This window comes from Lepidothrix coronata, unplaced genomic scaffold (assembly GCF_001604755.1).
Source record: "Lepidothrix coronata isolate B3197 unplaced genomic scaffold, Lepidothrix_coronata-1.0 Scaffold304, whole genome shotgun sequence".
In the NCBI taxonomy this organism is placed as follows: Eukaryota; Metazoa; Chordata; class Aves; order Passeriformes; family Pipridae; genus Lepidothrix; species Lepidothrix coronata.
In genome coordinates, this window is record NW_016690484.1 from 890381 (window position 1) to 900617 (window position 10237).

Here is a 10237-nt window from a genome sequence, read left to right on the forward strand (position 1 = left end):
CACGCCCCCGTCCCCTCCGCGGCCGCCGCCGTGCGCGCGCGAAGGGGGCGGGGCCTCGCGGCGCGCGGCGTCACGTGCCCCGCTCCGCGTGTGTCCCCCCTCTCCCTCCGCCCGTCACGTGACGGCGGCGCCATCCGGGACGCGTTTTCCCCACTGGAATTTGGGGGGGGGGCGGGAGGGGAGAAGAAGAAAGAAAAAGGAGGGGAAAAGGAGAGGAAAAGGGAGGCGGCTTCCGGCCGGCGACAACCGGGACGAGGAGCGGCGACGGGACCCCCCCGCCGCCGCCGCTGCTGCGTCATGGCCGCCCCCCCACCCTACACGCGCTGAGGGCAGCGCCCCCTGGCGGCGGTGCGTGAGGGGGGGACCCGGCCCCGCGGGGCTCATTAGTGACATTAATAATAATTACATAAAACTTGCGTCCCCGGGGCGGCCGTGACGCCGCCACCGAGATAAAAAGTGTTTTCCCTTGGAATCGCGGTTCGGCGATGTCAGGGCGTGACAAAGAAGCGGTTAAAACAATAAATACACGTGCGAAGGGAAGACGCGGCCGTCGGAGCCGGCGGGATGTTTCTTAATTAAAAACGTCCCCCAAAAAGTTACTTTCTTTTTTTTTTCCCTTTTCCGGTCTGCCTCCCCGCCTCGCGGGGCTTTTCGGGACGTGGGACTCGGTTTTTTTCCAGCGTCAGCAATCCAAGGGAAAAACACGATTTATGAAAGAAAAAAAAAAAAAAGAGGGAACAGCCACATGTATTCCCATGGGTTCCCATTGGGAAGAGCCTCAGATCCATGAGGGGAGAACCACCTCCATGTGGCCAAGCTCGACTGAGGGTCCAAATCGTCATGGAGATGAAGCAAATCCAAGGAAACAACTGGAAAACGGCAATTCCAGCAGTGCTGGGACTGATACAGGGCTCTGGGGAGGTGCTGGTGGCTGGGGAGCTAGTCATCAGGGCTAATTAGTCCTAATTAGCCCCATCACGGAGACCAATTAACTCCATGGTGCCCACAGGGCTCAGTACCATCTCCCCAGGCTATAGGGAAGGAAAAAAAATGGGATTTCAAATCCGGAATAAAAGGAAAAAATCCTTAAATATTGGTTAAATATTCTGATTTTTAACATGTAGTTGAAGGTAAGTTCCTGTACGTGTTTAATAATTATCATTCTTTTAATTGTAGCTCAGACTGAGGGTGAGGAGAAAATCAGGGATTCTCCAGGCTTGGGATGCTCTGCTGGGAAAGGTCCATGAGGAATGGATTTTGGGAAGTGGAGGGTGATGAGGAGAAAATGGGATGGGATGTTGTAGTTGCCTCATCACCCACCCTCCCCCGAGCTTGGGGCTTGTCCCTCCTCATGGAGTAAGGAGGAGAGAGAATGCTTTCCCAACAGTCTTCCAAATTCCAAGAAATTCCAAGATTTCTCTCCTGAACATTCTCCCCCTGGGCCATTTGGGGTGAGAAATGGTAATTTTTGAGGCAGCCTCTGGAGCTAGCTGTGCCCACCAAAGGGGAGCCCAAGAATTCCAGCTGTTTTTTTGGCTCCAAAATATTATTATCCCAAAGAAAAGGTGCATTTCAGGGCCGGAAGAGCCTCTCTCTGCACCTTCCAGCCTCGGGAAGTCTGAAAGGTGCTGGAGCAGCCACTCTGGGAAGGGAAAAAAATCTCCTCGAGTCAGCTGGAATGGCAGCCAGAGGTTTGCAGCCCGGAGAGCTGACCTTAAACTTTTCCAGGGCTGGAAAGGGAGAAACCAGCTCACCCTGGCCTCGGGAATTAGGAAAATGTTGTCAGCCTGGAATTGCGCCGCAAGGAAAAGCCTCTGGAGCGCGGTCCAGGCGCCCGTCTCCAGCTGTGTTATCCGGTGAAAGCAGCACATGGAAACTATTCTGCCCCGTCAGGAGCTTGTCCTCTCCCAGATTCCTGGTTCTTGGCTCCCAGATTCTGTTATCATCCCAAAATACGGTCATGGCCTGCTGCAGGAGCACATCCAGCCAGGCTGGGAACTGCCAGGGAATGGGAGAAGGAGGAAAAGGAGAAGAAGGAGAAGGAGAAGGAGAAGAGCAGTCGTGCTCCCAGAAAAGCCTTTTTTATTATTATTATTATTTTGGGGCTTTTTAAGGAAGTTTTCCCTTCCCTCCCCTCGCACAACCCTGGGATGCATTTCCCTGCCCGACTCCACATCCATCCGGAGCTCCCGCCAAGCCAAACATCCTCCATCCGCCGGCAGCAGCCCTGAATGTCCCTCCTTGTTCTGCCTGGAGAGATCCAACCCGTCCCAAGCTCCCATGGAAAGGCTGTACCCCCAAAAAAATCCGGGAGCTCGATCCCCCAAAGGATGCAGAGATCCATCTCCCCCTCAGGAGACAGAGCCATCTTGGGAAATCTCCCTCTGTGGGGACAGGACTGGGAAGGGTTTTGGTGGGTGCAGCTCAGCAGGATGCTCAGGGGTGAGGATTCCTAGGGATGAGGGTGTTCCAGGGTGAGGATTCCAGGGGGAAAAAGGATGCTCAGGGATGAGGATTCCCGGGGGAAAGGACGCTCAGGGTGAAGTTTCCTTGGGGGGAAGGATGCTCAGGGATGGGGATGCTCAGGATGAGGATGCTCCAGGGGTAATGAGCCACCTCCCAGGCAATGTAAGGCAGGAAAGTAAAACTCTGGATAACAGATTCTTGCCCCACCAGACCCAGAGCTCTCCTGGATGGCTCCAGATGAGCATTCCCACCATCCACACATCCATTGGGTGCTTCACTCTGGTGCCATCCTTTATATCATCCTTTAATTGTGCTAAATCCAGCGGAACATGGGAACATGCAGAATGTCAGGAGAACATGCACAAGCAGGGGGGTGAATCCCCCCGGGAAGAGCCGAATCCCAGCTCTTCCCAGCGCTCCTACACCAGGATGGAAGCTGTGGCTGGTGGAGCAGGGAATATTCCCACCTCCACACGCAGCTTGGAGGTCACGGCGAGGGAGATCCATAGGGGATTCCCATTGGGGAGGTTTAAGGAGCAGGGATAGCGCTGGGATTCCTCCTTTGCCCAGCTTGCCAAGGAGGGCACCAGGAGCCAGCCAGGTGGATGTTCATGGAGTTTTCCAGCCCTGATCAATCCCAGGGGATAAAGGCAATGGACCTCAATCCCCAGCAGGCTCCAGGGAGATTCTAAGCATCCAGAGGGAAGCAGAGGCATGTTTTTAGGGAGCTGGTGTCCAAGCAATCCCAGGCCAGCAGGGAGGAGAGCGGGAAAGGCCAGGAGCCTCCCTCCTCCCACAATGCTCTGCTTCACTGCCTTCCTAAAGGAAAAAGCAGGAATCCTTAGGAAATCAGGTGGCTGTAGGACATCATCCCTCCGGAGCTGGGGGTGAGGATGGAGCCCCACTTCCCGGTTCTTTTCCACCTCGTTTGGGTTTTCCTCCTGCACACAGGCAGGTGTCAATCCACCTGGGAAGCACCTCAGGACAGGACGCTGAGCGGGGCCCGGGAGCCGCCAGCGCCGCCACCGCCTCCCCTAAAACTCATAGGCGGAGACAAAGAGGGTGATTTTGGACAAGTGCTTGGCCTGGAAGACCCGGTCCAGGTACTCGGACATGTCCACGTCCACCTGGACGGTCTGGGGGCCCTGCAGGCTCTGCACCAGGATGAGCTCCCCGGTGTGCCGGTCCGAGCGCTGCACCACGAAGTGCCCGCGGCTGTTCCCGCCCGCGATCCCGAAGCGGAGGCTGTCGGGGCCCGGCCGGCCGGGAGCCGCCGCCGTGGCCATGCGGAACAGCGGCGTGGGAGCCACGAGCCGGGAGGGCAGCGGCAGGTAGTGGAAGGAGATGGTTTTGGGAGCGTGGTGGCACGACCGGCTCTCCATCGGGCAGGGGTTGCGCTCGCACTGGCTGCGGAGGGGAAAAGCGAGGGAGGAGGTTTCTGGGGACGCGGGATCCCCGTGCCCCACACCTGCCTCGGTGTTGCATCCGTAGGGATGCCATGCCGTGGGTTTTGTGCCAAACCACACTTACAAGGGGGAGGTTTTGACGTAGGAGACGTTCCCGACGGCCGGGGGGCACCGGGGGGTGACGCACTGGAATCCCCCCCCAGTGTTGATGCAGCTGCTCCCGCCCGTGCAGTTATCCTGGGAGAGGGAACACTCATCGATGTCTGGAAAACAGGGGCGGGCGGCAGGTCAGGACCCTGGGAGACTCCAACCAACCTCGCTTTTAGGTGCATTCCGGTGGAAAATAGGCAAAGCCACCTTGAAATGGGTCAAATAGGACTCAGAAAATATGGGAGTATGGCTGGGAGCATCCCAAAATCCCGTCTCCTCTCCCCAGGCTCTGCCCAGGGCCAGCAAGGGTTAATGGCAGCAGGAGGGCAGCTGCTTTTCCAAACTTTCTGCTCAGTTGTTTGGACACACCATCCCCTTTTATTTACTAAACACCCGTGGGACACCTGGAGGAACTGGAATGCAAAGGGTTTGCTGGGAGCAATAACAAGACACCACAGAACCCGTGGAAATCAGGGAGAAAAGGGGAAATCGGGATTTTCTCACCCTGAACTGCAGCAATCAACACATTCCAGCAGAAAATTTCCCTGTTTTTTGGGAGGAGCCTCTCAGCAGTGCTGGCCTCCCACCGTTCCCACCCACCTCCCAACTTCCCTGGGACTGGGGGAGAGGACACTGCCCTCCGAGCTGGTGCCCTGCTGTGGAATTCTGGGGTTCTAATATTATTTTTGGTTCTTGCCAGGGATTCCCTGTTTTGGAGGCATCCCCATTTTCAGGGAGGTGCAGCCCCAAAGCATCACTCCATCATCTTCCCCCCCGCTCTGGGAGGGGAAGGAGAAAGGGGAGAAGGGAGAGAGAAGAAGGAAAAGGGAAAGGAGAGAGAGGAGCTTCCAGAAAAGCATTTTCTTTTAATTTTGGGGGCTCTTTGAAGCCCTCAGGTGGAGATTTCCCTTCCCTCCCTCCCCCAGCACAACCCCGGGATGTGTTTCCCTGCCCAGCTCCCCATCCAGCCGGAGCTCCCGCCAAGCCAAACATCCTCCTTCCGCCTCCATCCCCAAAAATGTCGCTCCATCCTCACCCTCCCCTCTGTGCCAACCCCCTCGGATTTCTGCCCATGGAAATGGAGAGAAAAGAGGGAGGGGGAAATGAAAAATCCCTTGGGAACACGTGGATTCCAGCCCCCCCCCTCACCTTCGCAGCTCCTGCCGTCTCCCAGGAGGACGTATCCGGAGGGGCAGGAGCAGCGGAAGGAGCCGGGAAGGTTGACACAGGAATGGACACAGAGCCGGGGACCCCCGTCCCGCTGGAACACCTCGCACTCATTGAGGTCTGCGGAGAACAGGGATTCAGCCAGGATCCCACAGCATCCTGCTGGGAAAACTCGGGAAGAGTGGGCGGCGAGGCAGGTTGGGAACTGGGCAGTGGCAGATCCCAGGGGATTGGGATCAGCAGCACAGAGTCCCCCAAGGGTTGATACTGAGCCCAGTTTTAACTCATCCATCCAGGACTTGGATGAAGGGGTTGGAGCCTCCTCAGCGAGGTCCCTGCCAACGCAAAACTGGGAATAGTGGCTGATCTCCCGGGGTGCTGTGCAGCCCTTTGGAAGGACATGGGCAGGCTGGAGAGGAACTGTCTGGAATTCCATAGCGGCAAATGCAGGTCCTGCACCTGGGGAGGAACAACCCCAGGCACCAGCACAGGCTGGGAAGCAGCTCCATGGAGAAGGACCAAGCTGTCCGTGCCCAGCAGTGTGCCCTGGGAGCCAGGAAGGCCAATGGATGCACTGGGATGCACCGGGAAGAGCATTGGCGGCAGGTCAGGGAGAGGATCCTTCCCCTCTGCTCAGCCCTCTGAGGCACATCTGCAGTGCCTGGTCCAGGTCTGGGCTCCTCAGGACAAGGACATGGAGCTCCTGGAGCAGGTCTAGAGGACAGGGTGAAAGGACTGGAGCATCTCCTACAAGAGATGAGGGAGCTGGGGCTGTTCAGCCTCAGGAAGAAGCTGAGAGGGGACCTTATCCATCTTTATCATTATCCAGAGGGAAGTGTCAGAGGCTGGAGCAGGGGGGCCCAGCAACAGGACAAGAGGAAATGGGCAGGAACTGATGCCCAGGAAGCTCCACCTGAACACTGGAGCACAATGCCCAGGGAGGGCACGGAGGCTCCCTCCCTGGAGATATTCCAGAGCCACCTGGACACAATCCTGTGCCACATGCTCACCCGCTGTGGTCCTTCCAACCCGCCCCATGCCGTGACTCCGCGAGGGCCCCGCATCCCCCGCCCGTGTCCCGGTTCCCAGCGTGGCTCACCCTGGCAGAGCCCGTTGGCGGCCGTTCCATTCATGTGGAAGCCGGGATCGCAGCTGCACTGCTGGGCCTGGGCCACCTGGGCACAGCGGGGCTGGCGGCTGAACGCAGGATCGTCCGTCACGCTCCAGGCGGGAGGAGCTGGGGGGGCACGCCGGGGTGAGGAAGGGGCACGGAGCACCCCCAGCTCACGCCCCCGGGGAAGGGTCACCCACCCGTCTGTGCCCGGTGCTGGCAGGTGGCCCCAGTCCACTGCTGGGGGCAGAGGCACCTGAACTGGTTGAGCCCCTCCAGGCACGTCCCGCCGTTCTGGCAGGGGCTGCTCGAGCACTCGCTGATCTCTGGGGGAAAAGCAGCCGCGTTCCACGTTACCTTCCTTTGGGAATGCTTCGGACCCCGCAGCGCCCCGATGCTTTTTCCCCCCTCATCTCTGCTGCTGAGCCGCTGGGGAGGCTCCACCTGTAATTCCCAGTTTTCCTTGAGCAGCATCCCCAGGGATGTTAGGAGGTAGCCGTGATCCCTCCCCGTTTGGTGAGCCCCCAAAGCTCCCCATACTCAAATAAGGCCACGGTACATCCTGCTCTTCCAAGCGCCGTTGCCAGGCAGGGAAGGAGTGGTACCTTCACAGCGGGGCTCCTGCCCGCTCCAGGTGCCGTTGGCCTGGCACATCCGTGTGCTGGAGCCCAGGAGCTGGAAACCCGGGTCGCAGGTGAAGTGAACCTCGTGCTCCACCAAGTACTTGGTGCCGAACTTCCTCCCATCCGTGGGGGCTTGGAGGGCAGGACAGGAGACTGTGAGACCACAGGGAGAGGGGTCAGCTTGGAGGGGGCCTTATCCTTCCCATCCCCAACTCTCCTGAGCTCACCCAGTCCCTCCAAGCCTCCCTTTACACATTATTTTCCTGGAATATTGTCCCGCTGACAACATCCAGCCCCGCAAGGAGCGCCTGGCAGGGATGTTGGGGCTGGCAGGGAATTGGTGACATTTTTGCAACCCCCCTCACACTCCCAGCACCAAACTGTGGCCTTTTTGCTGGAGACACCAGTTTTCCAGCCCGTTCCTGTGCTTTGCCAGGAGCTCTTGGCTTTGCCAGTGAGGGCTTCTCACCCTTTTCACCCTCCCCAGGCCGGAGAAGCTCTCCAATTTACAGCAGGAATTGCCAACCTGAATCCCAGTGACTCCACGCCCAGACTTCCACCTGTCCCGGCCCTGAGCATCCCGAGCTGCCGGTGCTCCGAGGCCGTGGGAGGCCGGGAAGGACTCACCGGTGGGTGCCTCTGGAGCTGCCTTGGCCAGGGTGGAGTGTAGGGAGCTGAGCCGGCTCCTCATGACACGGAGCCCCTCGGAAAAACGCGTCTCCTGCCCCTTCAGCAGCTGCTGCATCTGCCGGATGGCGGCCAGGAGCTGCTGCCTGCTGAGGCAGCTCTGCGGGAACAGGGATGGGGACGGGGATGGGGATCCTGCTCCGGTGCCGGTGCTGCCGCGCCACCCGGGATCCAACTACTGATTTTGTATTTCCCCCCCCCCCCATTTACGCAGATTCAGGAGTTTTTTCCACCTGGGCAAGAAGTCCTCAGCCCAGGCTTCCTCCCTGGAATGTACCCGGGTGACGCCGCGCTCCGGGCAGAGCTGGGATGGCTTTGTCAGCCCTGGGAGAGATGCTATAACTCATGTTTCGTCCTGCTGGAGCTCCAGAGCCCCGTCCCGCTGCCACATGACAAAACAAGAGGAAAACAGCTGTCTTGTGAGCTCTGCCGGGGCCAGGAACGCTGGTGGGACTCCTGCCTGCAAACCGATCGCTCCCTCGGGACTGACTCATGCCGGAGACGGGCACCGTTATTATGGGATTCCTGTGGAATTGACTTAAAACCGAGGCAAAAAAAAAGCAAAGCCAGAGCTCAGAGATCCAAGGCAGCACAGTGGGGAGACAGCACAGAGGGGCTGTGGAGCTTTGCGAAAGTAAGTTGAGCCGGTGGGCTCTGACCCACCTGGCTCAAGGGATTCCTTCCCCTTCTTTCATAACCACACCGAAACGATTCCCGCTTCCAAAACGGGAGGAGAAACACGCCAGCGCCAGCAAAGAACGCACTGGGTGTCCTCTGGTTCCCTGGGAGCAGTTTCGGGGGTCCCGGGCTGCCGGTGGGGATGAGCCGGACTGTGCCGGCAGCTCTGGGATACCCCGGTCCCAGAGGAAGGGAGGTAAAAGCAAATAGATGCTGGCGCGTCGCTGGCTTTAATAAACAGCTCTTTGTTAGGGCTGGGTTTAACTCCGGCAGCCAGCGCGAGCTCCGGCGGGATGCTGAGCCATCGCGAAGCCGTAAAGTCCCCGCCAAAAGCCCCAAACGGGCATTCTTTGCTGCCGGTGTGCTCGGGGGCAGCTTCAGGTGTGGGGTAAGAGGGAGAGGGGGGAAAAATAGCCCGAAGGAAGCCGGGCGCGCTTTAAGCGCGGTTTCAGCGCGGTTTGGGACTTCGCCCACCTGTTTGCCGGGGCCCGGGGCAGGAGCGGGGATTGCACCGCAGGACTGTCGGGGCGCTCCGGCTCCGGGGAGGGGGCGGGAAGGGGAGAGGAGCCCCGTGCCCCCCCATAAAGCCCCTCCCGGGGTCCCGCTCCCCGCTCACCTGGGCGGCCGGCGCGGCCGGGAGCGGCAGCAGCAGCGGCAGCAGCAGCAGCAGCAGCGGCGGGAGGCGGCCCCGCGGCCCCGGCACCCCCGGCATGGTGCGGTGCGGCCCCGCCGCTCTCCGGGACCGGCTCCCCGCGCTCTCCCCGCCCCGCCCGCGCCGCCCCCGCGCTGCCCCGTGCAGGGGACGCGGCGCTTCCCCGCCCCGGCGCCGGCACGGCCCCGCACATCCATCCCATGGAACACCGGCACGGCCCCCCGCATCCCATAGGACACCGGCACGGCCCCGCACATCCATCCCATGGGACACCGGCACGGCCCCCCGCATCCCATAGGACACCGGCACGGCCCCGCACATCCATCCCATGGGACACCGGCACGGCCCCCACATCCCATAGGACACCGGCACGGCCCCGCACATCCATCCCATGGGACACCGGCACGGCCCCCACATCCCATAGGACACCGGCACGGCCCCGCACATCCATCCCATGGGACACCGGCACGGCCCCCCGCATCCCATAGGACACCGGCACGGCCCCGCACATCCATCCCATGGGACACCGGCCGGCTCCGGGCATCCATCCCCCGGGACACCGGCCCGTCCCCACAGGGGTTGGGCTTTTTCCCCCAGAAAACCTGTTTCTGCCGCTGCCGTGTGGAGCGAGCACCGTGCGGGAGAGCCCCCGAAGGTCCCCCCGCTCCGCCTGGGCCAGGACCACCTGCCCCGGCTCGGGACCCCCTTTCCCAGCTCTGCACTTTCTCCCAGCCCGGTACTCCCTTCTCCAGCCCCTTTCCCACCCCCTGCGCCCCCTGGAGAGGCGGGAGGTGCTGCACAGAGCGCAGAGTCCGGCTCCAGTCGCTGCCTGAAGGGAAGCAGCAGAAATCCCCCCAAAAACAGAGAATGGGCAGCAGGGAAGGGCCAGGCCACGGCTGGGGGGCTCCAGCCCTCCCGGGACCCCCCTCACAGACTCCTGTTTCCCCGTTGTTGCGACAGGACTGACGGTTCCTCAGCACGTGGATGGATGGGAACCTGCTCTCTGGGAGAAGGGAATGCGGGAGCACACACTGTTCCTGTTGGGGTTCCTGCTGCCATTTTCCATGATTTCTTGCAGCATGAAGTCCCCCAGCAGGTTCTATAGCAAGAGCCTAGACCACCCCAGAATCCTCAACACACGGTGGAAAAGTGGGAAAACACCAGGCCCTGCAAGGCTCGCTGCCCCCACAGTGTGGGGAGCTCCAGGCCCTCGGCACTGCTCGCCCCACTCCGCTCTGGTCCTTCTGGGAAAGAAAAACAATTACAGAAAAATAATTATGGCGTCAATTCCAAACCC

General features: G+C 60.3%; 1 protein-coding gene across 3 annotated transcripts; it reads right to left on the reverse strand.

Moving 5' to 3' along the window:
* Positions 1-2051: 2051 nt before the first annotated feature.
* FBLN7 (fibulin 7) lies at positions 2052-8793 on the reverse strand. Of its 3 annotated transcripts, none has more exons than XM_017837428.1 (7): positions 7551-8793; positions 6906-7076; positions 6501-6626; positions 6289-6426; positions 5172-5309; positions 3997-4135; positions 2052-3873 (listed from the first exon to the last, which is right to left on the reverse strand). In XM_017837428.1, exons 1-7 carry the CDS (start codon positions 7666-7668, stop codon positions 3501-3503), a joined length of 1203 nt encoding a protein of 400 aa, XP_017692917.1. In that variant the 5' UTR covers positions 7669-8793; the 3' UTR covers positions 2052-3500. The 3 variants fall into 3 exon arrangements, with proteins under 3 accessions (XP_017692917.1, XP_017692918.1, XP_017692919.1); XM_017837429.1 differs by having other exon boundaries at positions 6501-6744; positions 7551-7664; XM_017837430.1 differs by lacking the exon at positions 7551-8793 and having other exon boundaries at positions 6501-6744; positions 6906-7542.
* Between the last annotated feature and the right edge of the window lie 1444 nt (positions 8794-10237).